The following is a 27,271-nucleotide window of genomic DNA, read 5'->3' on the forward strand; positions in this document are numbered from 1 at the left end:
CGTATTTTTAGTAGAGACAGGGTTTCACCATGCTGGCTGGTGCCCAGCCCAAATAACCCAATTTAAAAGTGGGCAAAGGGGGCCAGGCGCAGCAGCTCACGCCTGTCATCCTAACACTTTGGGAAGCCGAGGAAGCTGGATCATTTGAGCTCGGGAGTTTGAGACCAGCCTGGCCAACATGGCAAAATCCCATCTCTATTAAAAATCCAAAAATTAGCCGGGCCTGGTGGTGCACATCTGTAGTCCCAGCTACTCTGGAGGCTGAGGCACAAAAAAAGTGGGCAAAGGATCTGTACAGACATTTCTCCAAAGAAGGTATACAAATGGCTAATAAACATATGAAAAGATGCTCAGCATCATCAGCCATCAGAGAAATGCAAATCAGAACCACAAAGGAATACCATTTTGCACCCACTTAGAATGGCTATAATAAAAAAAACAAGTGTTGGCAAGAATGTGGAGAAACTGGCACCCTCATACACTGCTGGGGGGCATGAAAACTGGCAGCTGCTGTAGGAAGCAGTCTGGCAGTTACTTAAATGGTTAAACATAGAATTACCACATCACGCAGCAATTCCACTCATACTTATGCACCCAAGAGAAATGCAAACAGATGGCAAAAACTTGTACACAAATGTTCACAGCAGCATTACTCATAATAGCCAAAAGGTGGAAACCCAAGTATCAACCAACTAACGAATAAATAAAATGTGGTATATTCATCCAATGAATAGTATTTTACAATAAAGACAAATGAAGTATTGATAGATGCAACAACATGGATAAACCTCGAAAACATTATGCTGGCCGGGCGTGGTGGCTGGCACCTGTAATCCCAGGACTTTGGGAGGCCAAGGTGGGCAGATCACTTGAGGTCAGGAGTTTGAGACTAGCCTCGGCAACATGGTGAAACCCCGTCTCCACTAAAAATACAAAAATTAGCTGGGTGTGGTGATTACAGGCACACGCCCCTGTAATCCCAGCTACTCGGGAGGCTGAGGCAGGAGAATCACTTGAACCTAGGAGACAGAGGTTGCAGTGAGCCAAGATCGTGCAACTGTACTCCAGCTTGGGCAACAAAGCAAGACTCCGTTTCAAAAAAAAAAAATTGTGATGGCTGCACAGTCGTGAATATACGAAAAGCCACTGAATTGTACCCTGTAATGAGTGTGTGATATGAGATGTGAATTAGATTTCAATGAAGCTATTAAAAAATAAATGAAATGGGCTCATGCCCAACCCTCGGATCCTTGGCAACTCTTTCTGAATCTCGGTATCCTCAATTCTGAGGTGGGAAAATTGGGACTTCTTAAAAGACCAGGAAGGGCCTTCTGGATAAGGGCCCGATCCTGGCTTAGTTGCTCACCCACCATGTCCCCTGGGATCTCTGGCTTCCTTTTCCAGAGACTCAGTTTGCTCAGCCATTTACTAGGTGTGTGACTGACGACAGGCCACATCCTTTCCTGAGCCTCAGCTCTCTCATCTGTGAAAGGCAGGAGGCCTGGGGGAGCTGGGCATGGTGGCTCCCACCTGTGATCCCAGCACTTTGGGAGGCCAAGGTAGAAGGATTGTTTAAAACCGGGAGTCTGAAACCAGCTTGGGGAACATAGCAAGACCCTATGTTAAAAACAAAAATTAGCCAGCCATGGTGAGGCAGCTACTCTAGAGGCTGAGGTAGGGGATCACTTGAACCCAGAGTTCAAGGCTGCAGTGAGCTATGATGGTACCACTGCACTGCAGCCTGGGCAACAGAGTGAGACCCCATCTCTTTAAAAAAAAAAAAAAAAAAAAAAGAGGGCCGATGCAGTGCCTCACACCTGTACTCCTAGGACTTTGGGAGTCCAACTCAGGAGGAATGTGTGAGGCCAGGGGTTTGAGAACCAGCCTGGGGAAGACAGCGAAACCCTGTGTCTAAAAAATACATCAATAATAATAAATAAACGAAGAAAAGAAATGGAGGGAATCGCAGCAGTCTGTCAGGGTGGAGGAAAGGAAAGGGCTAGGCATGGACCTGCACCTCTCATTGCCTTCAGGGTTCACTGCAAGGTTACCGAACGCTTGGCCCTGTGGTGGGAACGTCCCAGGAACTGGCTGGATCAGGACAAGCCATACCAGGGGTTAAATAATTTGTGCTGGAACCTGGGGATCCTCAGGGCTTTCTTGGTGGGGCCTGGCACACTCCATTGGGAAAGAAGACCATGAGACAACGTCAAGTTTGGCACCAACTGGGTCTCCCAAAGCCCTGCACCTGCTTCCCACAACCACGGAGGCAGCCCTGCCATTCGCTGGGGTTCATTAGGCCCACTTGACAGAGGCAAAGCTGAGGCTGAGGTGAGAGGGGAGCAGCCTGGCTGTGTCCGGCGCCCACAGTGTACCCCAACCTTGACTCTGTCTCACCCTTGACAACCCTGACAACCCTGCATGTTAGAGACTGTTTTCCCAAAAAGGGGAAATAGGCTTGTTGCCCAAGGGGGCAGTCTGGAGGTCAACATCAGGATGCAGCGTCTACACCTGCAGCCCTCCCCAGCCTGGGGATCCCCAGTCTGCACTGGCTCCACCCCGGGAACCACCCCCATGGGCCGGGGAGGCAGATGGGCACTGACACTGACCTGTGCTCCCCAGTCCCCAGCCTGGACCTCTCACCCCGACCTGCCCATCTCTCACCAAAGGGAAGGAGGGACATGGCTTTCCACAGAAAAGCCACCTGAGGCTCAGGTTAGTCCCTTGTCACAGGTCTCTCAGCCAGTGGGGAGAGGAGTGGCAAAACCTAGCCTCCCACCCAGGCCTCCTGGGAGCCACGGCCCGAGTGCCAAAGCACAGTCTTCCCAAGCGCACTCTGGTTTCCAACACACCTAGTACACGCGAGGCCTCGCACTGAGCTCCCGACATGCCCGCAGCCCCCACTGGACTCTCCGACCCCACTGCTCACCTTGGCCGCTCAGGATGCCGGGAGGTGAAGATCATCATCCCCTTTCACAGCTGGGGAACAGGCTCAGGGAACGCCATGAGCTGGCCAGACCCCCGCAGTGCCAAGGAGAATGTTGGTCGGGTCCTAAGCCTTTCTTTCCTTCCCAGAGCTCTGCCCTTGAAATCCTCCAGTCCCACCTCAGCCCCGTGAGGCAGACCCACGTTTACTTCCCAAAGCCGACGGGGACCTTCACCAGGGGGCTGTCTGTGGCCAACATGGCCCAGCTCCCAGGCTGGCTGCGACTCAGGCTCGGGGCACCCCCCTCCCCTGGCAAAAGCAGGGCGGGAGGGAAAGGGATCCTCCACCTGACCTGCAAGAGCAGCTTAATGTTTCCATATAAAGGACATACAGGGCTTAAGGTGCTTCAACTTCGTGTCAAAGTCACTGTCTAATCTGAGGCCAAGAAGCCCCACCCCCAGGCCCCACCCTCACCCACCCAAATAAACACTCTCCCACTCTTCCAAAACCAGGGTGTTCCCCGCTGCTCCCCACCTACCAGTGGGGGCTGGATGGCAGGTTGGAAAGCAGAGACTGCAGAAAGACAAGGACATGCAGAGATGGGAAGGAGGAGGGATGTTGAGAGGGTGCCCCGAGAAAAAGTACAGGGACCAAGCAGGACAGGGACCCTGAGAGAGAGGGGGACAGAGACCCAGAAGCAAAGGGACAGAGATCCAGAGGGAAAGGGACAGAGACGTTGACAGGACAGAGACTCAGAGACAGAGGGGGACACAGACCCAGAGAGAGGGGGAGACAGAGACCTAGATGGAGGGAGACAGAGGTAGACAAGGCAATTGGGAAAACGAAAAAGAAAAAAGAAATGTTTTAAGAAATGGCGACATGGGGAGATGAAATTGTGTAAGACACAGAGAGGCAGAGAGATGGGAGAGACAGAGAGGGAGAGAGGGAGAGAGAGAGAGAGACTTTCTTTGAAAGGATGGAAGCCAGTGAGAAAATGCGTAACATGGGGATGGGGTGAGAGGTGGAGGCACGGAACGTGGGGTAGATTCTCCTGGCGCTGAGCCTGTCGCTGATGGAAAGATAGGACCTCCTTGAGGGGGCCACGCTGAGGACAGGGATGCTGGGGGAGGGGTGGATGGGGGCGATGTAGCAGAGCAGGAGGCGATGGCTCAGCGGGGCTTTGCGTGGAGGCACGTACCTGGTGGGGCGGCCCACCCCCATGCCCTCCGCTGGGGACTCCTCGGTTAGGGCTGAGGGGAAGCCTCTGTGGGTGCCAAGAGCCTGTAGTCTGTCCTTGGTCCCAGGGGCCGTGTGACAGGCACCCGACCTCGGAGTCCACAGACGGATCAGAGACTGGATGGAGGGGGGCCGGGGGTGGGGCTAGCTGAGAGCCGCAGAGGGGGAGCCAGGGAGGCCGGCCAGGCAGAGCGGCTGGGCCACAGCCCAGGCAGGCTGGACAGGAGACAGCGGCGGCGGAGACAGTGACTAGGGGGCAGGGAAACTGACAGTGGGGGACGACAGACTCTGAAAGAGGGGGACACAAAGAAAGAAACGTGATAAAGGGGAGAATGACTGAAGGAGAAATGGGGGCTCCTGAGTTCCCTGAGATGAAGCCTTCATCAGCTGGTGGGGGGCAGGGGTAAGGCCCCTGTCACTGAGCCCAAGTGAGTTCCAGATGAAAGGACACTCAGAGAAGGCAGAACGTGGCAGCACCCAGTGGGCGGAGGGAGGGTTGCACTGGACTCCCAGCAGCCTCCCCAGCCTAGCGGCCTGGGGGCAGGGGGCACCAAATTCCTCCCCACCCCCAAACTCCCCCCCGTTTCCTCACAGGGCTGTGGCCAAAGGACCAGAGTCTCACACGCACCTCAGGCCTCTTCCTGGTCCTTTATTGCTGCTCAGGAGCCCTGACCTTCCTCCCGACACAGCACCAGCCTCTAGGTCAGGGAGGAGGGGAGGGGGTCGCATGTTGCCCCCACACGGGGAAATCCTGGTCAAACCCAGCTGGCCGGAAGACAAGGGGCAGAAGCAAATTGTGTTGGAAGAACCCACACCTCAAATTTGATGCAGCCATTGTATATCCCCTGAGTTCTCTGCTGGGAACCAGCAGTCAAAACGGGGTCCTGAGCCGGACGCAGTGGCTCACGCCTATAATCCCAGCACTCTGGGAGGCCGGGGTGGGCAGATCACTTAAGATCAAGAGTTTGAGACCAGCCTGGCCAACATGGTGAAACCCCTTCTCTACTAAAAATAGAAAAATTAACAGGGTGTGGTGGCACATGCCTGTGATCCCAGCTACCCAGGAGATTGAGTCAAGAGAATCACTTGAACCTGGGAGGCAGTGGTTGCAGTGAGCCAAGATCGTGTCACCGCACTCCAGCCTGGGCGACAGACCAAGACTCCGTCTCAAACAAACAAAACAAAAAACTGGGTTCTGGGGCACAGGTCAAATGGGTGACAGCTGACAGGAAGGAATCCACCAACACACAGGCCACACCAGGCCACACAAGTCTCTGGGTGGGAGTGGTCTTACAGAGCCCTGCTTAAACCAAGTTCTTTGGTGAGAGGAGTCACTGGCTCAGACCCAGGCCTTCTAGAGAACAACACATCAAACAGAATCCACCATGGCAGCCCAGAGGCCAGCCAGTCCCAGTCAACAGACCTGAATGAACCCCTTCCGGGGGGCCCAGTTCGACTTCAGTTTCCAAGCAGGAAGCAAAAGCAGGGCCAGTGGGACGCCTCAGACGCTGATAGTGCGGAAGACGGTGAAGCCCGACAGTGCCGTGCTGACCAGGAGCCCCGGGCACTGCGGGTGCCAGTGCAGCTCCTTCAGCTCGGTCTCGCCCTGGTGCACGAACAGCAGCTGCTGCGGGAGGTCGGCCAGTCCGGGATCAGCCTCCACGTCGCCCGCCTCAGGGTCCCGCTCCACTGCCAGGTCCCACTGTGTGATCTGGTGGTCTGCACCCGAGGCTGCAAAGACCCCGCTGTCCTGGGGGTGCCACTCAACGGAGGTCACGGGGGCCACGTGCTGCTTGAAGGTGGCCACTGGGGAGCCAGACTAGAGGGACAGGATGGGAATGGTGGGCTCTGAATGCCTCAGCCTGACTCCTTGGGGGGACCCAGGCAGAACCTCCAACCCCTCTCCAGACTCAGGGTTCAGCCAGGGCCCCACCTCTTAAGCCCTCACAAGCCCACAGTCCAGAAAAGGGACACAGGGTAATTCTGGCTGCTAAGAAGGCTGACCAGCCCAGGGGTTGCTGGGAATTGGGATTCATTTGCAAAGAAGCCCCTCCCAGCTCAGGTCACCCCTGCTCTTCCCTCTGCCTGCCTGTTTCCTTCCCTGTAAAAGGAGGGCATGGGCCGGGCGCGGTGGCTCACGCCTGTAATCCCAGCACTTTGGGAGGCCGGGGCGGATGGATCACCTGAGGTCAGGAGTTGGAGACCAGCCTGGCCAGCATAGTGAAACTCTACTAAAAGTACAAAATTAGCCGGGCGTGGTGGTGCACGCCTGTAGTCCCAGCTACTCGGGAGGCTGAGGCAGGAGAATGGCTTGAACCCAGGAGGGGGAGGTTGTGGTGAGTCGAGATTGCGCCACTGCACTCCAGCCTAGGCAACAAGAGGAAAACCCCAACACAAAAAAAAAAAAAAAAAAAAAAAAAAAAAAGGAGGGCATGGCTCTCTCAGAGCTCTCCTGGCAGATTCTACAAAGGCCTGAAAGGAGACAGAAGCACAATCCCCGGAAGCCGACCCAAAGAAAGACTAAGAATGACAGCACTTTCACTACAGCAAAGGCCCCGCTCAACTGGTGTCTCTCTCATTAGGAGAAGCGGCTCTGAAGTTCCAATGGTCAACAAGCTGGGCCCTGTGTGACCTGGTGGGCCTGGGAGGCTGGAATCCATCTCCAGCCTCTTCCCCAGGGCTGATGCTATAGAAACAATCAAACTGCAGGGGAAAAAGGATGACATCATGGCAGCCCAGGAAGGCAGAGCCACACAAGGCTGTGGCTTTGTCCAGAGGGATGCCAGACACTGCAACTCCTCCTGCACAGGGACCCTCCCAGCTCCACAGTGTCAACCCTTAGCTTGGCTGTCATGTCACACCTGCTCTTGTCCTTTCTGTGCCTCAGTCCTCTCCTACAACGAGCAGGCTGGGCCCCGATTCTCAGTTGCATCTATAAATCTACAACTCTCTGAAGCTCTCAGCACTGGCTGTACAGACAGCTGTACTTCTTCTGCCCACAGGCAGATGAGAGTTCTAGTCTCTGCAGCCCCAGCTCCTCCATCTCGTCAGCTGTTCTCCTGGTGGAGTGAGTGACTCTAAGAGTGGAGACGCACCACCCTTCCTCTTGTTGAGCCTGTTTCCTCCTCTGTACCCTGAAGAGGCGGGTGTCCAGTTCTAAGGGCTCTCCAGCTCTGTTGAACAAAACCATTCAAGGAGGAAAGATCCTACAAATCCCAGGGCTGCTGGGAGCAAGCTTCTCTAGACCCCGGGGGCAGGCTGGGAAAATACCTTGAACTGCCGAAGGTCCCAGATCTTGAGGGCCCCGTCATCCCCGCCACTGAGCAGGAAGGGCTCCCGGCGGCTCCAGCTGATGACATTGACGTCCCCATCATGGGCGGTGGCTGTGGTGAGCATGCAGGCCTTGCTGGGTGCTGCCCGGATGTCCCAGATGCGGATGGAGGCGTCAGCTGAGCAGGAGGCGAACACCTGGGCGAGGCGGAGTCTGAGTGGTCCCGATGCCCCCCAGGGCTACTGTCTCTTCCACTGTCCCCCTTACTAGCACTTGGCCTGGAAACTAAGTTGCCGTCAGGCTCCCAGCCCTCTTTTCCCTCAGACCTAAGATTCTAGGTCCCTGGCACGAACTCCATCAGAACTAGACGACCAGACCCCCGCCCACCCTCACCGTGTTCTCGGTCGGTGACCACTGCAGGTCCTCCACAGAGCGCGTGTGGCCCACGAATGGCCGCTGGTCCACGTGCCAGGAGCCGCCGTCCGTAGGTGTCCAGAGGTGGATGTTCTTTTGACAGTCACCGGTCAGCAGGCGACCTGGGGAAGGGAGTCAGGAAATGACCTCGCCCCACCTGGCCGCAGCTCGCTCCCCTCCCTGGAGTCTAAGCGCCCCGCCCCTTGCTGCAGAGCCTGCTTGCCCCATCTCCCGGGGACTCCTGAACACCCCAGGGACTCACCAGGCACCCGGGGGGACCAGTCAAGGGCAAAGCCCTCGCCCATGTGCCCAGCAAAGGAGAAGATGGGCTTCATTTGGGCCTGCTCATCCCGGAGAAAGGCTGCCAGGGCCTGGGGGTCCTCCACCACCTGTAGAAGCCGCCGCAGCGCAAACACCTCCACCTGGCCCTTCTCTGACCACACCCCAGCCACGGGCTCTTCACCCAGCCATGACACCTGCAGAAGAGCCGGGGGAGGAAGGGTGATGTGAAATGAGGGGAGAGGAGGATCAGGGCACTGACCACAAGCTCCCCATATCCCAGAGAACCAGAAGCACGGTTCCTCAGATCTCGGAGGCCTGGAACTACAGCTCCTAGAAACCTCTGTGGGAAGAAAATCATAACCTGCAAAAACCAGCATGGTAACCGGGACAGTTCTCCACAGCGGGGTGGGAGTGGGTGGGGGAGTTGAGGTGGGAGGATAGAGCCCCAAGATACCTGGGAGCTGAGGCTGCAATTCCTGCCAGTCTTTGGGAGGGTGTTCAGGCTCCTGGTCTTGGTAACCCTCTAAATGCTGGAACGCCACAAGGCTCAGTCCTTGGATCTCCTTGCCTCTGTGTTTGTTCACTAGGAGACCCAGTGCAGCCACAAGGTTTCTAGTACCCCTAGCCCTGACATCTCTCCTGGGCTCCAGACTCCTACTGCACTGACCGTTCAAACTTTTTTGTTTTTGAGACAGGATCCAGCTCTGTTGCCCAGGATGGAGTGCAGTGATGCCATCACGGCTCTCTGCAGCCTCAACCTCCTGGGCTCAAGTGACCCTCCCACCTCAGTCTCCCAAGTAGTTGGGACTATGGGTGAGCACCACCACATCTGGCTTTTAAAATTTTTTTGTAGGCCGGGCACGGTGGCTCACACCTGTAATCCCAGCACTTTGGGAGGCTGAGGCAGGCGGATCACGAGGTCAGGAGTTTGAGACCATCCTGGTTAACACCGTGAAACCCCGTCTGTACTAAAAATGCAAAAAATTAGCCAGACGTCGTGGCAGGTGCCTGTAGTCTCAGCTACTCGGGAGGCTGAGGCAGGAGAATGCCGTGAACCCAGGAGGCAGAGCTTGCAGTAAGCTAAGATCGTGCCACAGCTCTCCAGCCTGGGTGACAGAGCGAGACTCTGTCTCATAAAAAAAAAAAAAAAAAAAAAATTTTTTTTTGCAGAGACAGGGTCTCGCTTTATCACCCAGGCTGGTCTGGAACTCCTGGTCTCAAGTCATCCTTCTGCACTGGCTTCCCAAAGTGCTGCGATTACAGGTGTGAGCCATTATGCCAGCTTGACCATTCAAACTTAACCAATGCCAAGCTCCTAATCGCCACCTGCAACTGCTCCCTCTCCACCTCAGGCCCAGAACTACAGGACTCATTCTTGTCTTGTCCCTTCTTCCTCATGCCCAGCACCTATGCTGGCTACACTAAAAATGCTCACTTCCAGGGCTGGGCGCAATGGTTCTCGCCTGTAATCCCAGCACTTTGGGAGGCCGAGGTGGGAGGATCACTTGAGGTCAGGAGTTCGAAACCAGCCTGGCCAACATGGTGAAACCCCACCTCTACTAAAAATGCAAAAGTTAGCTGGGCGTGCTGGTGGGTGGCTGTAATCCCAGCTACTTAGGAGGCCGAGGCAGGAGAATCTATTGAACCCAGGAGTCAGAGGTTGCAGTAAGCCAAGATCGCGCCATTGCACTCCAGCCTGGGCGACAAAAGTGAGATTCCGTCTCCAAAAAAAAAAAAAAAAAAAAAACCTCATTTCCAACCCCCTTCTCATGATCTCTACTGCTGTCACACTACTACTGATGTCATCCTTCCCCCCAATACTCTAAGTCTTCCCACAGGATTCTTTCCTCCTACCCTTACCTCTCTGCAATTGATATTTAAAACAGCAGACAGAGGGATCACTTTAAAACAAACGCCAGACCCTGTCTTTCCTCTGCCCGGAACCCTCCAATGTCTCCCAGTTAAAAGCTGGAGTACTTAAAGTGGCCAACAAGGCTCTGAACAATGTCTTCTCTGTGCCCGCCCCCGAAATTGTGTCACTGTCCCCCCTTGTTCATTCTGCTCCAGACAGACTGGACTCCCCAGCTTCGCTTGAAACTCTTCAAACATGCCAAGCTCACCCCAGAGCCTTTGAACTTGTGTTTTCCTCGCCTGCAAATTCTTGTCCAGGGTTCACTGCCCCACTACCTGTGAATATCTACTCAAATGGCATTTTATGACTGAATACTTTCCTCACCACACTGTTTAAAAATAGCAACCCATTCCTGGAGCACCCTAACCCTCTTCCCCTGCTTCCTTTGAATTTTTTCCAGGAGAGTTAACACCTTTGGACATGGTACATATTTACTTAGTTTTATCTCGTTCCCTTCCCCGACTAGTGTGTAAATTCATGGAGCCACAGACCTTTTGCTTGCTGCTAAATCCTCTGCATCTAGAACAGTACTGAAACATAGCAAAAATAATTTCATGGAAACAGACAGTCCCAGTTATAAGTCAAGTACTGCTCTAAGTGTTCTTCATATACCATATCATTCTATTTACAAGTCTACCTGATCAGGAGATGTGTTAGCTTTGAAGCAAAACACAAATAAACAGGCTGGGCACAGTGCCTCATGCCTATAATCCCAGCATTTTGGGAGGCCACGGTGGGCAGATCACTTGAGTTCAGGAGTTCAAGACCAGCCTGGCCAACATGACGAGACTCCGTCTCTACTAAAAATACAAAAATTAGCCGGGCGTGGTGGCGTGCACTTGTGGTCCCAGCTACCCGGAAGGCTGAGGCAGGAGAATCACTTGACCCTGGAAGGCAGAGGTTGCAGTGAACCGAGATCACGCCATTGCACTCCAGCCTGGGCAACAGGAGTGAAACCCTGACTCAAAAACAAAACAGCCACAACCAAAAATAGTTCCTGAAGAGTAACAGAAAATACATACCTCCTATTACATACAACCAGGTGCTATTCTAGGCACTATATGTTATTTCATTTGACCTCATGCCAGCCCCATCAGATAAGTTCTGTAACTCACTATGTTACCAAAGAGAAAAGTGAAGAACATAAAACATACCCTCATAATCTAAAATAGTACCTAGTGTGTAATGACAGTGATCATAATAACTACATTGTATAAAACTATGTGAAAAGTACTTTTCTAAAAACTGAAGGAGGCCGGGTGTGGTGGCTCACCATGACTTTGGGAGCCTGAGGCGTGAGGATCACTTGAGGTCAGGAGTTTGAGACCAGCCTAGCCAACATGGTGAAACCTCTTCTCTACTAAAAATGCAAAAAATTGGCCGGACGCAGTGGCTCACGCCTGTAATCGCAGCACTTTGGGAGGCCAAAGCAGGCGGATCACGAGGTCAGGAGTTCGAGACCAGCCTGACCAACATGGTGAAACCCCGTCTCTACTAAAAATACAAAAATTAGCTGGGCATGGTGGCAAGTGCCTGTAATCCCAGCTACTCAGGAGGCTGAGGCAGTAGAATCGCTTGAACCTGGGAGGCGGAGTTTGCAGTGAGCCGAGATCACGCCATTGCCCTCCAGTATGGGTGACCACGCAAGACTTCGTCTCCAAAAAAAAAAAACCCCAAAAAACAAAAAATTACAAGGGTGTGGTGGCGGGCACCTGTAGTCCCAGCTACTTGGGAGGCCAAGGCAGGAGAATCACTTGAACCTGGGAAAAAGAGGTTGCAGTGAGCCAAGATCACACCACTGCACCCTAGCCTGAGCAACAGAGAGAGACTCCATCCCATAAAAAAAGGCCAGGCACGGTAGCTCAAGCCTGTAATCCCAGCACTTTGGGAGGCCGAGGCAGGGGGATCACCTGAGGTCAGGAGTTCAAGACCATCCTGGCCAACATGGCCAAACACCCTCTCTACTAAAAACGCAAAAATTAACCAGGTGTGGTGGCATGAGCCTGTAATCCCAGCTACTCGGGAGGCGGAGGTTGCAGTGAGCCAAGATCGCGCCACTGCACTCCAGCCTGGGTGACAGAGCAAGAGTCGGTCTCAAAAACCAAAAAAAAGAAGGACATGAGAATGTGTTGGGAGTTATGGACACAGGGGTCAGGTCGGGTGTGTTTCATAGTACGCAGAGCAGTTTCCTGGGACCATACCTACCCGAACTCGGTTGATGCCACCATAGTGGGGCAACATGGCCAGCTCCAGCTGAGGCTTCTGCTCTTCCTCATCCTCTTCATCTTCCTCCTCCTCTTCATCACTGCCCTCTGAGGGTGGGGGCTTCGTCCCATGCAGATTGTGCATACGAAGAATCATCAGTCTGGGGGAAATTGTGGGGTGAGTTACGCACTAGATGCCACGATTCTTAGGAAGGAGAGAGGCTGGAAACCCAGACTCCTGGGTCTGCGAGAGGCAGAAACTGGAAGCCCTAACTCCTGGGTCCTGAGGAAGGGGCTGGAAACTGAGCCTCCTCGTCCTGGAAACGCCTCGGGTTTTACCTGTTGCTCTGGGCGCTCTCAGCCTGGGTCCCAGCACACAAGTAAAGTGTAAGAGGAAGCTCTGTCCTGTTGTCTCCCAGGTGATCCCGGACTATGTCAAAGCTGAGACAGGGGGCGCCTGGGGATGGAAGGAGGGGTTTACAAGTTAAGACGGGACAGTGAGAGCTCAGTTCCCGTCTCCCTCATGGATCAACCGCCTCCGGTGTGAAATCACCTCTCTTGGACCCCAGCCTTCTCTTCCCGAGCACCTCTCAGGTTAAAGGCTCGGGATTAGCCACCTCAGGACCCTGGAGTCCGGACTCAGCCCTACCAGTCTGCGCTCGGTGGTAGAGCACGTAGGCCTCCTCGTCCATGACCAGTTCCTCTCCTTCGCGTAGCGGCGGCCCCCGGCCGGGCAGGTACACCTGGGCCGGGCCCTCGGAACTCGTGTCGCCGGACTCGGCTTCCATAGGTTCCCCGGTTTCACACGTGCGCCGCCGACCCTTGCGCGCCGCCATCTTCGAACCCTCTCACTGCTGACGTCCGGTAAGAGCGTCACTTCCGGGTTTCGCCTTCCGCCTAATGAGATCAGCCCTCCTGCGCGGTTACCTTGGAAACCCCCGGGAAAGCTAATTCGAGAGGGTAATGCGGCAACGCGGGAGGAGAACTCAGGTAATGGCGCCAGCGAAAGAAGCCTGCGGATACGGAGAAACTGCATCTTCGCGTGACTTTGGGCGCTGTTCCTCGCGGTAGTGGCAAGGCCTCCTGGGATTTGTAGTTCTACGGGAGGCCTGCTTACCGCATCGTCCACTTTGATCCCCAGAGCGTTCTTTCCACTTAATTAATTATTCATGTATGCAAATTTGCTCTCTCACCGGCAAGGCGATTGGGTTTCTGCTCCCTGAGGACCCAAAAGGCCGATTTCTTCTCTCTCTGTTGTGATGGCTTTGTTTCAAAAATGCCTTCTTGTAGACAGGATGGATATTATCTGTAAGTTAGGCGGTTCAATCTACCCTCTAGGGGCAGCCAATTGCCTAACTAGACATTCACATTGCAGCTCTGGTCAGGGAGCACTTAATCAGAAAGTCCACCCTCTGGAGGCCGCTATTACAAGTGCTTCGTCTCTCTTTATCGCCCATCAGCACCAGCGGTTTGGCTAATTGACATAATGAAATGTTAGAAATAGATTCTCATTGGCGAGATTAACAGCATTCAAGATAATGTGGATTGGCTGGGATATGTCAGACACTCTCCTAGCTTGCATGAACAGGATATTAAGAATCTAGCAAGCCTTGGTGCCTATAGCCATAGGAAATAAAACCATACCTTTGATCCTAATATGTTTTGTCTCCCGGATCTATCTCACCTCTCTCTTGGGGTCTCTGTCTGCCCCAGTACCCTCTGGATTTCTCTCTTTCCAGGGTCTCTTCCCACCTCCTCTTTCTTGGTCTTTGTCTCCCCACCCACCTCCTTTCAGAGCCTCTGTTCTCTAATTCTGTCTCCTCTTCCCCTGTGGGACTTTTGTGTTTCTGTTTCCTCCAGAGAAGTTGAGGGGGGGCTAACAGACACGGAGCTTAGGCTTGGACTGAGGAGGCATAAAAACATGGTTTATTCCAAACACTGCAATGTGGAATAAGAGAGTGGGAAGGGAGGTTGGTGGAGGAGTATGGACTCCCAGACCCTCCCCTCCACAACCCAGCCCCAGACCCGGCTGGAGATCTGGGAAGAGGAGGTTTTTTGGAGGTCTGCTGGGTCATCACTGAAGGGTCGCAAATAAGGGTTGGATTTGGAGAGGATATGGTTGGTGACAAGTGGGGTGTCGGGAGGTGCGGCAGGGTGGGAAGTTTTGGCTTCAGGGAGGTTGGGTTCATCGCGGTGCAAGGGAAGGCGGGGCTTCCGTTGGGGACGTGTCCTAGGTCAGAGTAGGGAAAAGCGACCGAGGGTGGAAGAGGAGGGGGTGTCACGGTTTGATGTCAAGGGTCACAGTCTGGTCGGGGCACAGTCTGGGGTTCGGGTCACAGTTTGGGGTCAGGGGTCACAGTCTGGAGTCGGATGACCATTTTAGGAGTCGGATGTCACAGTCTGGGTCAGGGGTTTCTGTGTGGCGGGGCCAAGGTCTGGGGTCACAGTTTGGCGAGCGCTTCTCACAGTTTGGAGTCCCAATGAATGAAAGGTTAAAAACGGGCTTCCCCGGAGGCGTGGCTGGGGCCGGGGAGCTGCACAGTGATGTGGGGGCCACGGCCCCGGGCGTGGAGGTGGGACGCGAGAGTGGCGTGACCCCCCCAACTCCCACCCCATCTGGTGACGTTAAAAAGCCCTTGTCGGGTTTAAAAAAAAGTCCGGTGGGCTCCAAGGCCCCCGCCCCCTCGCTCTCAGCCTGGGTGATAATTGGGGGAACCAAATCCTTTCCGGCTTGCGGTTCCTCCGGAACCAGGGGGCGCAGGACGCTGCTCCAGGCGGGGTCCAGCCAGTTCCACTGCTTTCCTTCCCAACCCACGCGGGTCCTGTCCACTGCGGGCGCCCCCTCGGGCCGTGGCCTGCGCTGACCAAGGGGGCGGTGGGGCCCCCGGGGCCGCGTCATACCTCGGACTCGAGGCTGGAGAAGTGCGCCGAGCCCCTGCGGGTGCCCAGGTCCCCGCCCCGGTGTCTCCGGTGGGAAGCTGTGGGCAGCGGCGGCCCCCAGTGAGCGGCGTGCGGGCACCTGCGAGCATGGCGGGAGGGCCCGGTAAGCCTGCGCGCAGGGGCGGCGCGAGGGCACGAGCTGAGGTCCTCAAGCGAGCGCGAGGTGGGCGCGGGCGGCGGGAGGTCCCAGCCCCCAGCGGCGCGCCGGTGCCGGTGGTGGTGGGGCGCTGCAGCGGCAGGCGTGCGGTGCGAGGCCCGCGGCCGGTGCGGGTGTGACCGTGGGCACCCGCAGCGGGCACGGCGTCGGGGCGGAGGCCCGGCGGCCCAGGGTGGAGGCGGCGGCGCCCACCAGCCGCCGTCCAGGCCATCGTGCGAGCAGCTGAGATGGCGCGGCGGCGGCAGCAGCTCCAGGCTGGCGCAGTGGCGACAGTGCCAGGCGGCCGGACCGCTGCGCGGGGGCAGGTAGTCCCAGCTCCCGGCGCGCCAGCCCCCGAGCTTGTCGACCGACCAGTAGCGGCCGGGCGGCGGCCCGAGGCGCTCGGCGTACGGGTAGGGAAAGTCGGCGAACCACCAGGGCTCCAGGCCGCCCAGCGACGCGCCGCCCAGGCTCTCCGAGTCCTCCGAGTCCGACGGCGACGGCTCGAGGTCGAGGTAAGGGCAGGGGGGCGGCGCGGCCCGGCACGGGGGTGGAGCGGCCGGGGCTCCTCCGCCCGCGCCCCCCGCGACCCCCGCGCCTGGCCCCAGCAGGGGTTGGCTCTCGGGGTCCGAGCGCGGCCACCGCGCGGGCGCCGGCGGGCTCTCGTCCTCGAAGGCCAGGCGGCAGAGTGGAGGCCCGACAGCGGTGGCCGCGGCGGCGGGGGGCGCGGGCGGCGACGGGAAGCCGGGGAAGGCGCCGGCGGGGGGCTCGGCCGGCTCCTTGTCACGTACGATGGCGAAGTAGGAGGGCGGCGGCTTCTGCGGGGGCTGAGCGGCCGGCGGGGACAGCGGGCGCCCGGCTGCGCCCCGCGGTGCCGCACGCGCCTCGCCCAAGCCCAGGCCCAGGCCCTGTGGCTCGATGGGGCCGTAGTAGCGGTGGAAGCCGTCGGCCAGGCCCGCGCTCCCCGGCGGCCCCGCGCCCTTGGTCCGGCGCCAGCGGTCCACTGTGGCGCGCTCGCGGGGCACGAAAGGTGCGGGCCCGGGCGCCGGCCGCGGCGCGGGGTACGCGGGGCTGGGCAGGGGCTGCGGCGGCGGCGGGGGCTTGGCGGGCGGCGGGGCGGCCTCGGCGCTGCAGCAGCTGTACATGCCCTGCGGGTTCGGGGACAGGACGGGGGTCAGCGCGGGGTGCCCAGGAGGCCTACCTGCCTCCCCTCAGTCCCTCCCTCCTCTCCATTTCCCAGCCTACGTCTCCCGCTCTCTTCCCCACTATCCACATCTCGACCCACATCTCCATGTCTCTGCCCGGCTTTACCTTTGTCCCCTGCCCCCGCCATCTCCCCTTCTTTGCCTCCCTCTCTGCCCCGTACCCTGGAGAAGGCCAGCAGGAAGTCCATGCGGTGGGTGGGCCCCAGGCAGTGCCGCAGGCGCCAGTACACCAGGTGCTCCCAGGCGAAGACCAGCAGGGACAGGCCCATGGCCACCAGGAGCATGTAGAAGACGCCCGCCATGTTGTCGATGTCCAGCTTGCTGCTCATCACCTCGATTTTGTCATTGTGGCAGATCCCGGAGAGCCACAGCCGCTCCAGCATCTCGATCTCATCTGGGAAGGGGCGGTCAAAAGTCACCTGCTATGAGTACCCTCTGAGGACCCTCGTCTGTGATGTGGCAATGTAGGCCCTCAGCCCCTTCCTCCCTCAGACCCTGGTGTCTGGGTCTTTGTCCCTTTCTTCCCCAGAACCCGGGGGCCTCGCCCTCCCCCTCTCCACTGTGGAACTCCCTGCGCGCAGCCGCACCATCCCCCAGGAACTGCAGCAGCGCCAGGTCGATGGGCCGCTTCCAGCGGGAGCCCTTGTGCAGGGCGATGCCATAGCCTGTCGTGGCGAAGACCTTGCCGGAGCCGATGGTGACAAGCTTGCAGCCCTCGTCCTTGCGGGCCATGTAGTTGAGCACCGCAGCGTCGTAGATGAAGGCATCCAGCTTCCTGAAGGAAGGGGGAATGGAGGGCAGGGTCAGTCCCACCTAGATGCCCTCACTGCCAGGCCTGGAACCTCCTCACCTCTAACCTCCAACTGCTCCAAATCCTAACTGGCCCTGAGCTCTTGAGCCAATCATTGCACTTCTCTGTACCTCAGTTTCAACATGAGTAAAATGGGCGTGTCAGCAATATCTCCCTTCAGAGTTGTTGCAAAAGTATGTTTTTAAGAGACAGGGTCTTGCTATGTTGTTCAGACTGGACCAGAAATCCTGGGCTCAAGCGATCCTCCTATCTCAGCCTCCCCAGGAGCAGGGACTATAGGCAAAGTTTAGATAGTACCTCACGCAAAGGAGGTGTTAGCTGTGACTTTTTTTTTTTTTTGAGATGGAGTCTCACTCTGTTGCCGAGGCTGGAGTGCAGTGGCATGGTCTCGGCTCACTGCAAGCCCCAACTCCCAGATTCACACGATTCTCCTGCCTCAGCCTCCAAGTAGCTGGGATTACAAGCGCCCACTACCATGCCCGGCTACTTTTTGCATTTTTAGTAGAGACAGGGTTTCATCATGTTGGCCAGGCTGGTCTTGAACCCCTGTCCTCGTGATCCGCCCATCTCGGCCTCCCAAAGTGCTGGGCTTACAGGCATGAGCCATGGCACACGGCCAGAACAGAATGAAATAGTTATTCCTTTAGTCCTCACCATAGTCCTCCAAAGGAGTCCATTTACTCTTGCATTTTAAAAAAGAGGATTGAGACCAGCCATGGTAGCTCATGGCTATAATCCCAGCACTTTAGGAAGCCAAGGCAGATGGATCACCTGTGAACTCAAGAGTTCCAGACCAGCCTGGCCAACACGGCGAAACTCCATCTCTACTGAAAATATAAAAATTAGCCAGGTGTGGTGGCGGGCACCTGTAATCCCAGCTACTCAGGAGGTTGAGGCAGGAGAATCACTTGAACCTGGGAGGCAGAGGTTGCAGTGAGCCAAGATCGAGCCACTGCACTCTAGCCTGGGTGACAGAGAGAGATGCCATCTCAAAACAAATAAATAGGAGGATTGAGGCTTAGAAGGGGAAATGAGGAAAAAAATAATAATGCGAGTGAATGATCACTTATACTGTGCCAGGCATTGTTCTGTCTAGTCTAAGAACTCTTTTTTTTTTTTTTTTTCCTGAGACAAGGTCCCACTATGTTGCCCAAGCTGAAATGCAGTGGCACCATGATAGCTCACTGCAGCCTTGACCTCTTGGGTTCAACTGATCCTCCTGCCTCAGCCTCCTGAGTAGCTGGGACTATAGGCACACATCACCACACCTGTCTAATTTTTGTATTTTTTGTAGAGACAGGGTTTCTCCATGTTGCCCAGGCTGGGCTCTAACTCCTGGGCTCAAGTGAGCCTCCCGCCTTAGCCACCCAAAGTGCTGGGACTACAGGCGTGAGCCTGTAGGGAGATAACCACTATTTTCAGATGGGAAAACACAGACCCAGACACATACCTTAACTTGCTTGGGTTCTCCCACTAGGCCCTGGTTTCTTTCTTTCTTTCTTTTTTTTCTTGAGACTGAGTTTCGCTCTTGTCCCCCAGGCTGGAGTGCAGAGGTGTGATCTTGGCTCACTGCAACCTCCAACTCCCAGGTTCAAGCGATTCTCCTGCCTCAGCCACCCAAGTAGCTGGGATTATAGGCATGCACCACCACACACGGCTAGTTTTCTATTTTTGGTAGAGACAGGGTTTGGCGCGTTGTACAGGTTGGTCTTGAACTCCTGACCTCAGTTGATCCACCCGCCTCGGCCTCCCAAAATGCTGGGATTACAGGCGTGAGCCACCACACCTGGCCTGGGCCCTGCCCAGGCTGGAGCGCAATGGTGCGATCTGGGCTTACCACAATCTCCACCTCCCCGGATCAAACGATTCTCCTGTCTCAGCCTCCAGAGTACCTGGGATTACAGGCATGCACCACCACGCCCGGCTAATTCTGTATTTTTAGTGGAGACAGGGTTTCTCCATGTTGGTCAGGCTGGTCTCGAATTCCCAGCCTCAGGTTATCGGCCCACCTTGGCCCCCCCAAAGTGGGTTTCTCCCAAGGTGCTGGGATTACAGGCATGAGCCACCGTGCCCAACCTAGGCCCTGATTTCTAAGACTTTGTGGGAAGAGGGGCAGGGCTGTGGAGTTAGTTCTCATGGATGCATTTGTTATGGCACATGCTGCTATCACTCTCATTTACAACTGTTGTCATTTTACATTTATTTCTGTGGTGGTTTGATTCATCTCAACCTTCCCCATGAGACTGCAAGGTCCCCAGGGTCCCAGTTGGTCTCATTCTCGTCTGTGACTGGGGCATAGTTCCTGGCACATAGGATGGGGTTGATAGATATTTGCAGAATAAATGAGTGAATGAATAAATGAATCCACACAGAGGAATAGTGTGTAACTCTTCTGTGATATCAGATAAATGCTTATGATCTGACAGGTGAGGGTGTATGGGGTATATTTTATATATTTTTAAAATATGTATATGTATGTATTTCTTTTATTTTTAGAGATGGGGTCTCACTCTGTTTCCCAGGCTGGTGTCTCAGACTCCGGGGCTCAAGCAATCCTCCTGCCTCAGCCTCCCAAAATGCTGGGATTATAGGTGTGAGCTTTCACACCCAACCTATGGGGTGTATTTTTTAAAAAATCAGGCTGGGTGTGGTGGCTCATGCCTGCAGTCCCAACACTTGGGCCACATAGTGATACCCTGCCTCTATAAAAAAGAAAATTAGGCCAGGTGCGGTGGCTCATGCCTGTCATCCCAGCACTTTGGGAGGCCGAGGTGGGAGGATCACGAGGTCAGGAGATCGAGACTATCCTGGTTAACACAATGAAACCCCGTCTCTACTAAAAATACAAAAAAAATTAGTCGGGCACTGTGGCGGGCACCTGTAGTCCCAGCTACTGGGGAGGCTGAGGCAGGAGAATGGTGTGAACCCGGGAGGCGGAGCTTGCAGTGAGCCGAGATTGCACTACTGCACTCCAGCCTGGGCGACAGAGGGAGACTCTGTCTCAAAAAAAAAAAAAAAAAAAAAAAAAAAAAAAAAATTAGCCAGGTGTGGTGATGCACCTATATTCCCAGTTACTCAGGAGGCTGAGGCAGGAGGATCCCTTGAGCCCAGGAGTCTGAAGCTGCAGTGAGCTATGATGACACCACTGCACCCCAGCCTGGGTAACAGAGGGATACCCTGTCTCTAAAAACAAAAAAACGAACAAAAAAATTACTCCCAGAATCCTATATAAAATATGAGTTCATATTGGCCGGGCACAGTGACTCACACCTATAATCCCAGCACTTTGGGAGGCCAAGGCGGGCGGATCATATGAGGTCAGGAGTTCCACACCAGCCTGGCCAACATGGCGAAACCCCGTCTCTATTAAAAATACAAAAATTAGGTTGGGCGCAGTGGCTCAAGCCTGTAATCTCAGCACTTTGGGAGGCTGAGACGAGCAGATCATGAGGTCAGGAGATCGAGACCATCCTGGCTAACCCGGTGAAACCCCATCTCTACTAAAAAAATACAAAAAATTAGCCAGGCGAGGTGGCGGGTGCCTGTAGTCCCAGCTACTCGGGACGCTGAGGCAGGAGAATGGCGTAAATCCGGGAGGCGGAGCTTGCAGTGAGCGGAGATCCAGCCACTGCACTCCAGCCTGGGTGACAGAGCGAGACTCCGTCTCAAGAAAAAAAAAAAATACAAAAATTAGGCCGGGCGCGGTGGCGGGCACCTATAGTCCCTGCTACCCAGGAGGCTGAGGCAGAATAATTGCTTGAACCAGGGAGGCAGAAGTTGCAGTGAGCTGAGATTGCACCACTGTACTCCAGCCTGGGTGACAGAGTGAGACCCTGTCTTAAAAAAAAAAGAAGAATATAATTTCATATTTATTTACTTAATGATATTTGTTGTGGGGTAAAATTTTGGTCATCTTAACTGCAGACATTAGACTAGTTCTTAGAGGAGGTACCTCTCCTTCCTGAGTCCAGCATTATCCAAAAGAACGTGCTCTGATGATGGAATGTTCCCTCTTCGCTGTCCAGGATGACAGCCAAGAGCCACATATGGCTCTCTAGCACCTGAAATGTGACCAGTGTGACAAAGGGGTGGAATTTTTTTTTATTTGAGACAGAGTCTTGCTCTGTCACCCAGCTGGAGTACAGTGGTACAATCTTGGCTCACTGCAACTTCTGCCTCCCGGGCTCAAGTGATTCTCCTGCCTCAGCCTTCCAAGTAGCTGGGATTACAGGCGTGCACCACCATGCCCAGGTAATTTTTGTACTTTGAGTGGAGACAGGGTTTTGCCATGTTGGCCAGGCTGATCTCGAACTCCTGACCTCAGGTGATCTGCCCGCTTCGGTCTCCCAGAGTGTTGGGATTACAGGTGTGAGCCTCAGCTCCTGGCCACATTTTATGTAATTTCATTAATTTAAATGGAAGTAAGTATTGTACAGCACAGTTCTGGGAAGCCAAGATAGATAGATAAAGACAATAGATAAAGATAAAGACAGATAAGACAAGCTAGGGCCAAGGGCGGTGGCTCATGCCTGTAATCCCAGCACTTTAGGAGGCCGAGACAGGTGGATCACAAGGCCAAGAGTTCATGACCAGCCTGGCCAAGATGCTGAAACCCCATCTCTACTAAAAACACAAAAATTCGCTGGGCATGGTGGTGCATGCCTGTAATCCCAGCTACTCAGGAGGGTGAGGCAGGAGAATCGCTGGAACCTGGGCAGCAGAGGTTGCAGTAAGCCAAGATCAAGCCATTGCACTGCAGCCTGGGCGACAGAGCAAGACTCCGTCTCAAAAAAAAAAAAAAAGAGCATGGCTGGATGCTGAGTTGAAGAGAAGCCAAAGGATCTTCCAGGGAATACTTAATCTCCAGTTTTGAGTGGTGAGCCCATCTGTTGATTTAAGTCCTCCTGTGTCCCCAAACCTTCAGAAAAGTCCTGTCCACACACTCACAGGCTCACATATAAATGCTGTGTGTGTGTGTGTGGTTGGTTGCATAGAAATCAGGGAAAAGGACTGAATTAGTCCATACGTGGTAAGTGGGAAAACAGACAGGAAGTGGATTCCCCAAACCGAATGTCTCTCTAGATGAAGCAAAGACTCGGGGGTGGAGAATGTGAAGCTCTGAAGAATTAGCAGAAACCTGGGGAGGACATTCATCATCCCACTGTTGTAGAATGGGGTTTGAATTAATTTTATATAGATCCTAACAGGGAGTTCCCAGATGACATCTGGAAACCTAAGTATAGGTGAGAAAAATACAGCCACTGCCTGCAGGCACTTCTACCTCGTAGGCAAACTGTAATTTTTCCCTATGTTTCTCTTTGTTTAGGAAGATGCCTTTGGTGGTGAAAGGTGAATTGCTATTGATGTTTAAGCGGAAAGAACACGTGAAGTTTCTAGAGTTAGGCTGAAGGGGAGGGATGGGGGGGCTGGGACTGGGATAAGATGGAAGGAGTGTCTCCAGGGGTCCTTAGAGGACAGTGGGGAGTGGAAGGAGAGACTCAAGTTGTATTTTGGAGAAAGCTAAAAGTCAAGGCTTCCAGTGGTGGAAATATTTGAAAGATTTCAGAAAGAGGAGTTCTAACAGCGTTCCCTTTCAATTGTTTGCTCAGTTGTTCTGGGATGTACTGTCTCCCACCCCTCTCACATCCACCGCACCACCCCCTCATGGTCCCTAAATATCTATTCAAACTCAGCCATTCCAGGGGCCCTGGCTCATGCCTGTCATCCCAGCACTTTGGGAGGCTGAGACAGGAGGACTGCTTGAGTCCAGGAGTTCAAGACCAGCTTGGACAACAAAGGGAGACCCTGTCTCTACAAAAACTTTAAAAATTAACCAGGTTTGGTGGTACACGCCTGTCGTCTCAACTACTTGGGAAGCTAAGGTGGGAGGATTGCTTGAGGGCAGGAGGTTGAGGTTACAGTGAGCCATGCATTGTGCCATGCATTCCAACCTGGGTGACAGAGGGAGACCCTGTCTCAAAAACAAAACAAAAAGACCTCAGCCATTTCCTACAGCCTTTGTTTGGGTGTAGGTTTGGGAAAAATTAAAATTCCCTGCATCCGTCCTTTCTTTTTTGTTTGTTCCTACTCCGTCATCAGAGGGATCTTAACATTTGAGTCAGCGCTGTCCCTTTTCAGCTCACCACCCTCCGTTGGCTCCCGTCGTCACTCAGAGTGACTTGAATCACCTTGAGTTTTGAGGCCCTGTGGCACCTGACACCCCCCATCCCTCCTTACCCGTCTGCTCTCATCTCCCAAGCCCCCCTCATTCTGGCCTGGGAGATGCACCTGGACCTCTCCAGCTCGCTCCCGCCCCAGGGCCTTTGCACTGACTGTTCTGCCTGCTGGAACATTCTTCTCCCAGGTAGCTGCCTGACTCACTCTCTTACCTTGAAACCACCTTTGCAAAATTATGAATGACAGTGAAAGAAGTCAGACCTAACCAACTCCATCTTGCTTCTAACCCTTTAGCTGTCCATGCTTATTCCTGGGCATAGGCCAAACTAACTTTGGGAAGGAATTTCGTTCATGGGTTGACTCTGAAACAAAATCGGTAATAGCCCTTTCCTGAAAAGACCCCTTCTTGCCTGAGGACCAGTCTATCTTTGCAGGAGTAACAAATTAGCTACAAGATTAGACATTAAATTTAGGAGTCATGCAGCCTCTGGTTCCCCAGATTGCTCCTGGGGATAATATCACTATTGTAAAACCTGAGATGAGTGCTTGAGATATTCTACAGACCCTACACTGGATGGATGAGATGACACTACCCAGACTGGTAATCTGGCTTAACCAGTTCTACGATCCTACCCAGGAACAGAAAACAGCAAGCAAACCTCACTTCGACCCCCTGTGATTCCATCTCCAACCTGAGCAATCGGCCCTCCCCACTTCCCAAGCCCCTGCCCACCAAATGATCTTTTCAAAACCCTGATCCCCAAATGCTCAGGGAGACTGATGTGAGTAATAATAAAACGGAGTCTCCTGCACAGCCGGCTCTGCGTGAATTACTCTTTCTCCATTGCAATCCCCCGTCTTGATAAATCGCCTCTGTCTAGGCAGCAGGCAAGGTGAACCCACTGGGCAGTTACAACCTCCATCAGGTGTTTGCTCCAAAGACACCTTCCTGAGCACCCCATTTGATACTGCAACCTCCAGCCTCCTGCCCCAGTTTCCCAAATGCATTCACCCTGCCCTATTTTTACCCATAGCATGTATCCCCTTGGAATGCACTATAGAATGTTCTCATTTATTCCGTGCATTGTATGTCTCCCTTCACTGGAATTTAAGTTCCATGAGGCAGGGACTTTGCCCGTCTGATTCACCAGTGTATCCACAGGGTCTAGAACAGTGCCTAGCATACACTAGGTGCTTAATAAGAAATGGCTGAACAGCTGGGCGTGGTGGCTTACGCTTCTAATCCCAGCACTTTGGGAGGCTGCCGGGGGCGAATCTCCTGAGGTCAGGAGTTCATGACCAGCTTGGCCAACATGGCGAAACCCCATCTCTACTAAAAATACAAAAATTAGCCCGGTGTGGTGGCAGGTGCCTGTAATCTCAGCTACTCGGGAGGCTGAGGCAGGAGAATTGCTGAACCTAGGATTGCTGACCTGAGGTCAGAAGTTCATGACCAGCCTGGCCAACATGGCAGAACCCCGTCTCTACTAAAAATAAAAAAATTAGCCAGGTGTGGTGGCACACGCCTGTAATCTCAGCTACTCGGGAGGCTGAGGCAGGAGAACCGTTTAAACCTGGGAGGAGGAGTTTGCAGTGAGCTGAGATGGTGCCTGGGCAACAGAGCTAGACTCCGTCTCCAAAACAAAACAAAAAAAGAAGTGGCTGAATGGACACTTAAAGGGAAGACAAGGTGAAGAGACAGAGGAAGAAGGCAGCTTTTTACAAGCCAAGGAGGAAGGTCTGGAACAGGTCCTCCCACGGCCCTCGAAAGAAGTCATCAGATTTTGACCTTCTAGCCTCTACAACAGTGGGGCGATACATTTCTGTTGTGTAAGCCACTCAGTCTATGGTATTTTGTTATGGCTGCCCTAGCAAATTAATAGAATTGTATATAGAAAAATCCCAAAGGATCCACAATAAAAATTATTACGGCTGGCCGGGCGTGGTGGCTCACGCCTGTAATCCCAGCACTTTGGGAAGCTGAGACGGGCAGATCACGAGGTCAGGAGATCGAGACCATCCTGGCTAACATGGTGAAACCCCGTCTCTACTAAAATACAAGAAAAAATTAGCCGGGCGTGGTGGCGGGCGCCTGTAGTCCCAGCTACTCGGGAGGCTGAGACGGGAGAATGGCATGAACCCGGGAGGCAGAGCTTGCAGTGAGCCGAGATCGCGCCACTGCACTCCAGCCTGGGTGACAGAGCGAGACTCCATCTCAAAAAAAAAAAAAAAAAATTATTACAGCTAATAGAAGTTCAACAAGGTTCATGAGACAAGATCAATATACGAAATAAATTATAAAATATACAAAATAAATTATATTCCTGTATACTAGCAATGAACAATTAAAATGAAATTAAAAGAATTCCAGGCCGGGTGTGGTGGCTCATATGCCTATAATCCCAGCACGCTGGGAGGCCGAGGCCAGCAGATCCCTTGAGTTCAGGAGTTTGAGACCGGCAAAAAAATAGAAATAAAAATAAAATAAAATATTTAGGAATAAATTTAACAAAAGAAGTTCAGGTCCGGTGTGGTCACTCAAGCCTGTCATCCCATCACTTTGGGAGGCCAAAGTGGGAGGATCGCTTGAGGCCAGGAGTTTGAGACCATCCTGGGCAACATAGTGAGACCATCTGTACAAAAAAATTACAATTAAAATTTTTTAAAAAAAGAAGTTCAAAAGAAAAGAAGTGGACGGGGCATGGTGGCTCACGCCTGTGATCCCAAGAGCACTTTGGGAGGCTGAGGTGGGCGGATCACCTGAGGTCAGAAGTTCAAGACCAGACTGGCCAACATGGTGAAACCCAATCTCTATTACAAATTTTAAAACTAGCTGGGTGTGGTGGCGTGCGCCTGTAGTTCCAGCTACTCGGGAGGCTGAGGCAGGAGGACCGCTTGAACCCAGGAGGTGGAGGTTGCAGTGAGCTGAGATCACACCACTGCACTCCAGCCTGGGCGACAGAGCGAGCCTGCATCTCAAAAGAAAAGAAAAGAAGTGGCCAAATGAGTAAATTCAGACTGGTCCAAGGGAGGCCTTCCACGGCCCAGACACTGGAGCTGACAAGTAGGATTCCATTAACACAGAAAAGATGCCAAAAGGGCTTTCTCCGTGGAAAGAGGCAAGATGAGAACAGTGTGTACTTTTAGTTTAAAATGTGTGAGTGTGAATTCATCCATATTTTAATTGATCCAAAAAGAAATAAAAAATAATGCTTACATTAGGGCGAGGGGCCTCGATATTTCCTTTTTTGCCCCTCTTGAGTGAGTGAGAAATTGGACATCTCTCATGGAATGGGCACCAAGAACTGGCTGGGAGGAGAAGCTGTGTTTCTCTATTTCCTTTTAGGACGTGCATTTCCTTTCTCCCCCTGCAGCGTTGCTTGCCCGCAGCGGTAGGGTAAGCCCATGTTTGGCCGGTGAGCTGGCCAGAGCCCTGGGAGCTGCCTCTCCCTTGTGCCTCACTGTAAAGATGGAATTTCTAGTGCTGTCCTCTATGGCAACCACTAGCTTGCCACATATGGCTATTTGCATTTAAATTTTATTTATTTGTTTATTTATTTATGTTTTATTTTTTATTTTTGAGATAGAGTTTTGCTCTCGTTGCCCAGGCTGGAGTGTAATGTCCTGGTCTCAGCTCACTGCAACCTCCACCTCCCAGGTTCAAGCGATTCTGCCTCAGCCTCCCGAGTAGCTGGGATTACAGGCGCCTGCCACCACACCCGGCTAATTTTTGTATTTTTAGTAGTGATGGGGTTTC

The 27,271-nt window shown here is 53.7% G+C and overlaps 2 protein-coding genes across 3 annotated transcripts in view; both read right to left on the reverse strand.

Annotated features, from left to right (window-relative positions):
• Window positions 1-4,787: 4,787 nt before the first annotated feature.
• On the reverse strand, window positions 4,788-13,312 carry GRWD1 (glutamate rich WD repeat containing 1). Of its 2 annotated transcripts, none has more exons than XM_023182520.1 (7): window positions 12,895-13,312; window positions 12,585-12,702; window positions 12,247-12,406; window positions 8,110-8,323; window positions 7,827-7,969; window positions 7,433-7,630; window positions 4,788-5,981 (listed from the first exon to the last, which is right to left on the reverse strand). In XM_023182520.1, the coding sequence occupies exons 1-7, from the start codon at window positions 13,079-13,081 to the stop codon at window positions 5,664-5,666; spliced, it is 1,338 nt and encodes a 445-aa protein (XP_023038288.1). In that variant the 5' UTR covers window positions 13,082-13,312; the 3' UTR covers window positions 4,788-5,663. The 2 variants fall into 2 exon arrangements, with proteins under 2 accessions (XP_023038288.1, XP_023038289.1); XM_023182521.1 differs by lacking the exon at window positions 4,788-5,981 and adding an exon at window positions 6,661-7,335.
• Window positions 13,313-14,149: 837 nt separating this feature from the next.
• The window catches only part of GRIN2D (glutamate ionotropic receptor NMDA type subunit 2D), a 51,562-nt gene continuing 38,440 nt past the window's right edge, over window positions 14,150-27,271 (reverse strand). Inside the window, exons 11-13 of the mRNA XM_023182580.1 lie at window positions 17,114-17,301; window positions 16,688-16,920; window positions 14,150-16,469 (exon numbers count right to left, since the gene is read on the reverse strand). Coding sequence (XP_023038348.1) covers window positions 15,141-16,469; window positions 16,688-16,920; window positions 17,114-17,301 — 1,750 coding nt within the window. The 3' untranslated portion in view covers window positions 14,150-15,140. The remainder of the gene's footprint in view (window positions 16,470-16,687; window positions 16,921-17,113; window positions 17,302-27,271) is intronic.

This window comes from Piliocolobus tephrosceles, chromosome 21 (assembly GCF_002776525.5).
Source record: "Piliocolobus tephrosceles isolate RC106 chromosome 21, ASM277652v3, whole genome shotgun sequence".
In the NCBI taxonomy this organism is placed as follows: Eukaryota; Metazoa; Chordata; class Mammalia; order Primates; family Cercopithecidae; genus Piliocolobus; species Piliocolobus tephrosceles.

Bases quoted from the DNA above. Each gene is read 5' to 3' on its own strand.
- GRWD1 (XM_023182520.1), bottom strand. From the start codon at position 13,081: ATGGCGGCGCGCAAGGGTCGGCGGCGCACGTGTGAAACCGGGGAACCT. The intron at 12,407-12,584 runs GTAAAACCCGAG...AATTTCCCCCAG, and splicing joins GAGAGCGCCCAGAGCAACAG to ACTGATGATTCTTCGTATGC. The intron at 7,970-8,109 runs GTGAGTCCCTGG...TCCCTTCCCCAG, and splicing joins CTGGTCCCCCCGGGTGCCTG to GTCGCCTGCTGACCGGTGAC.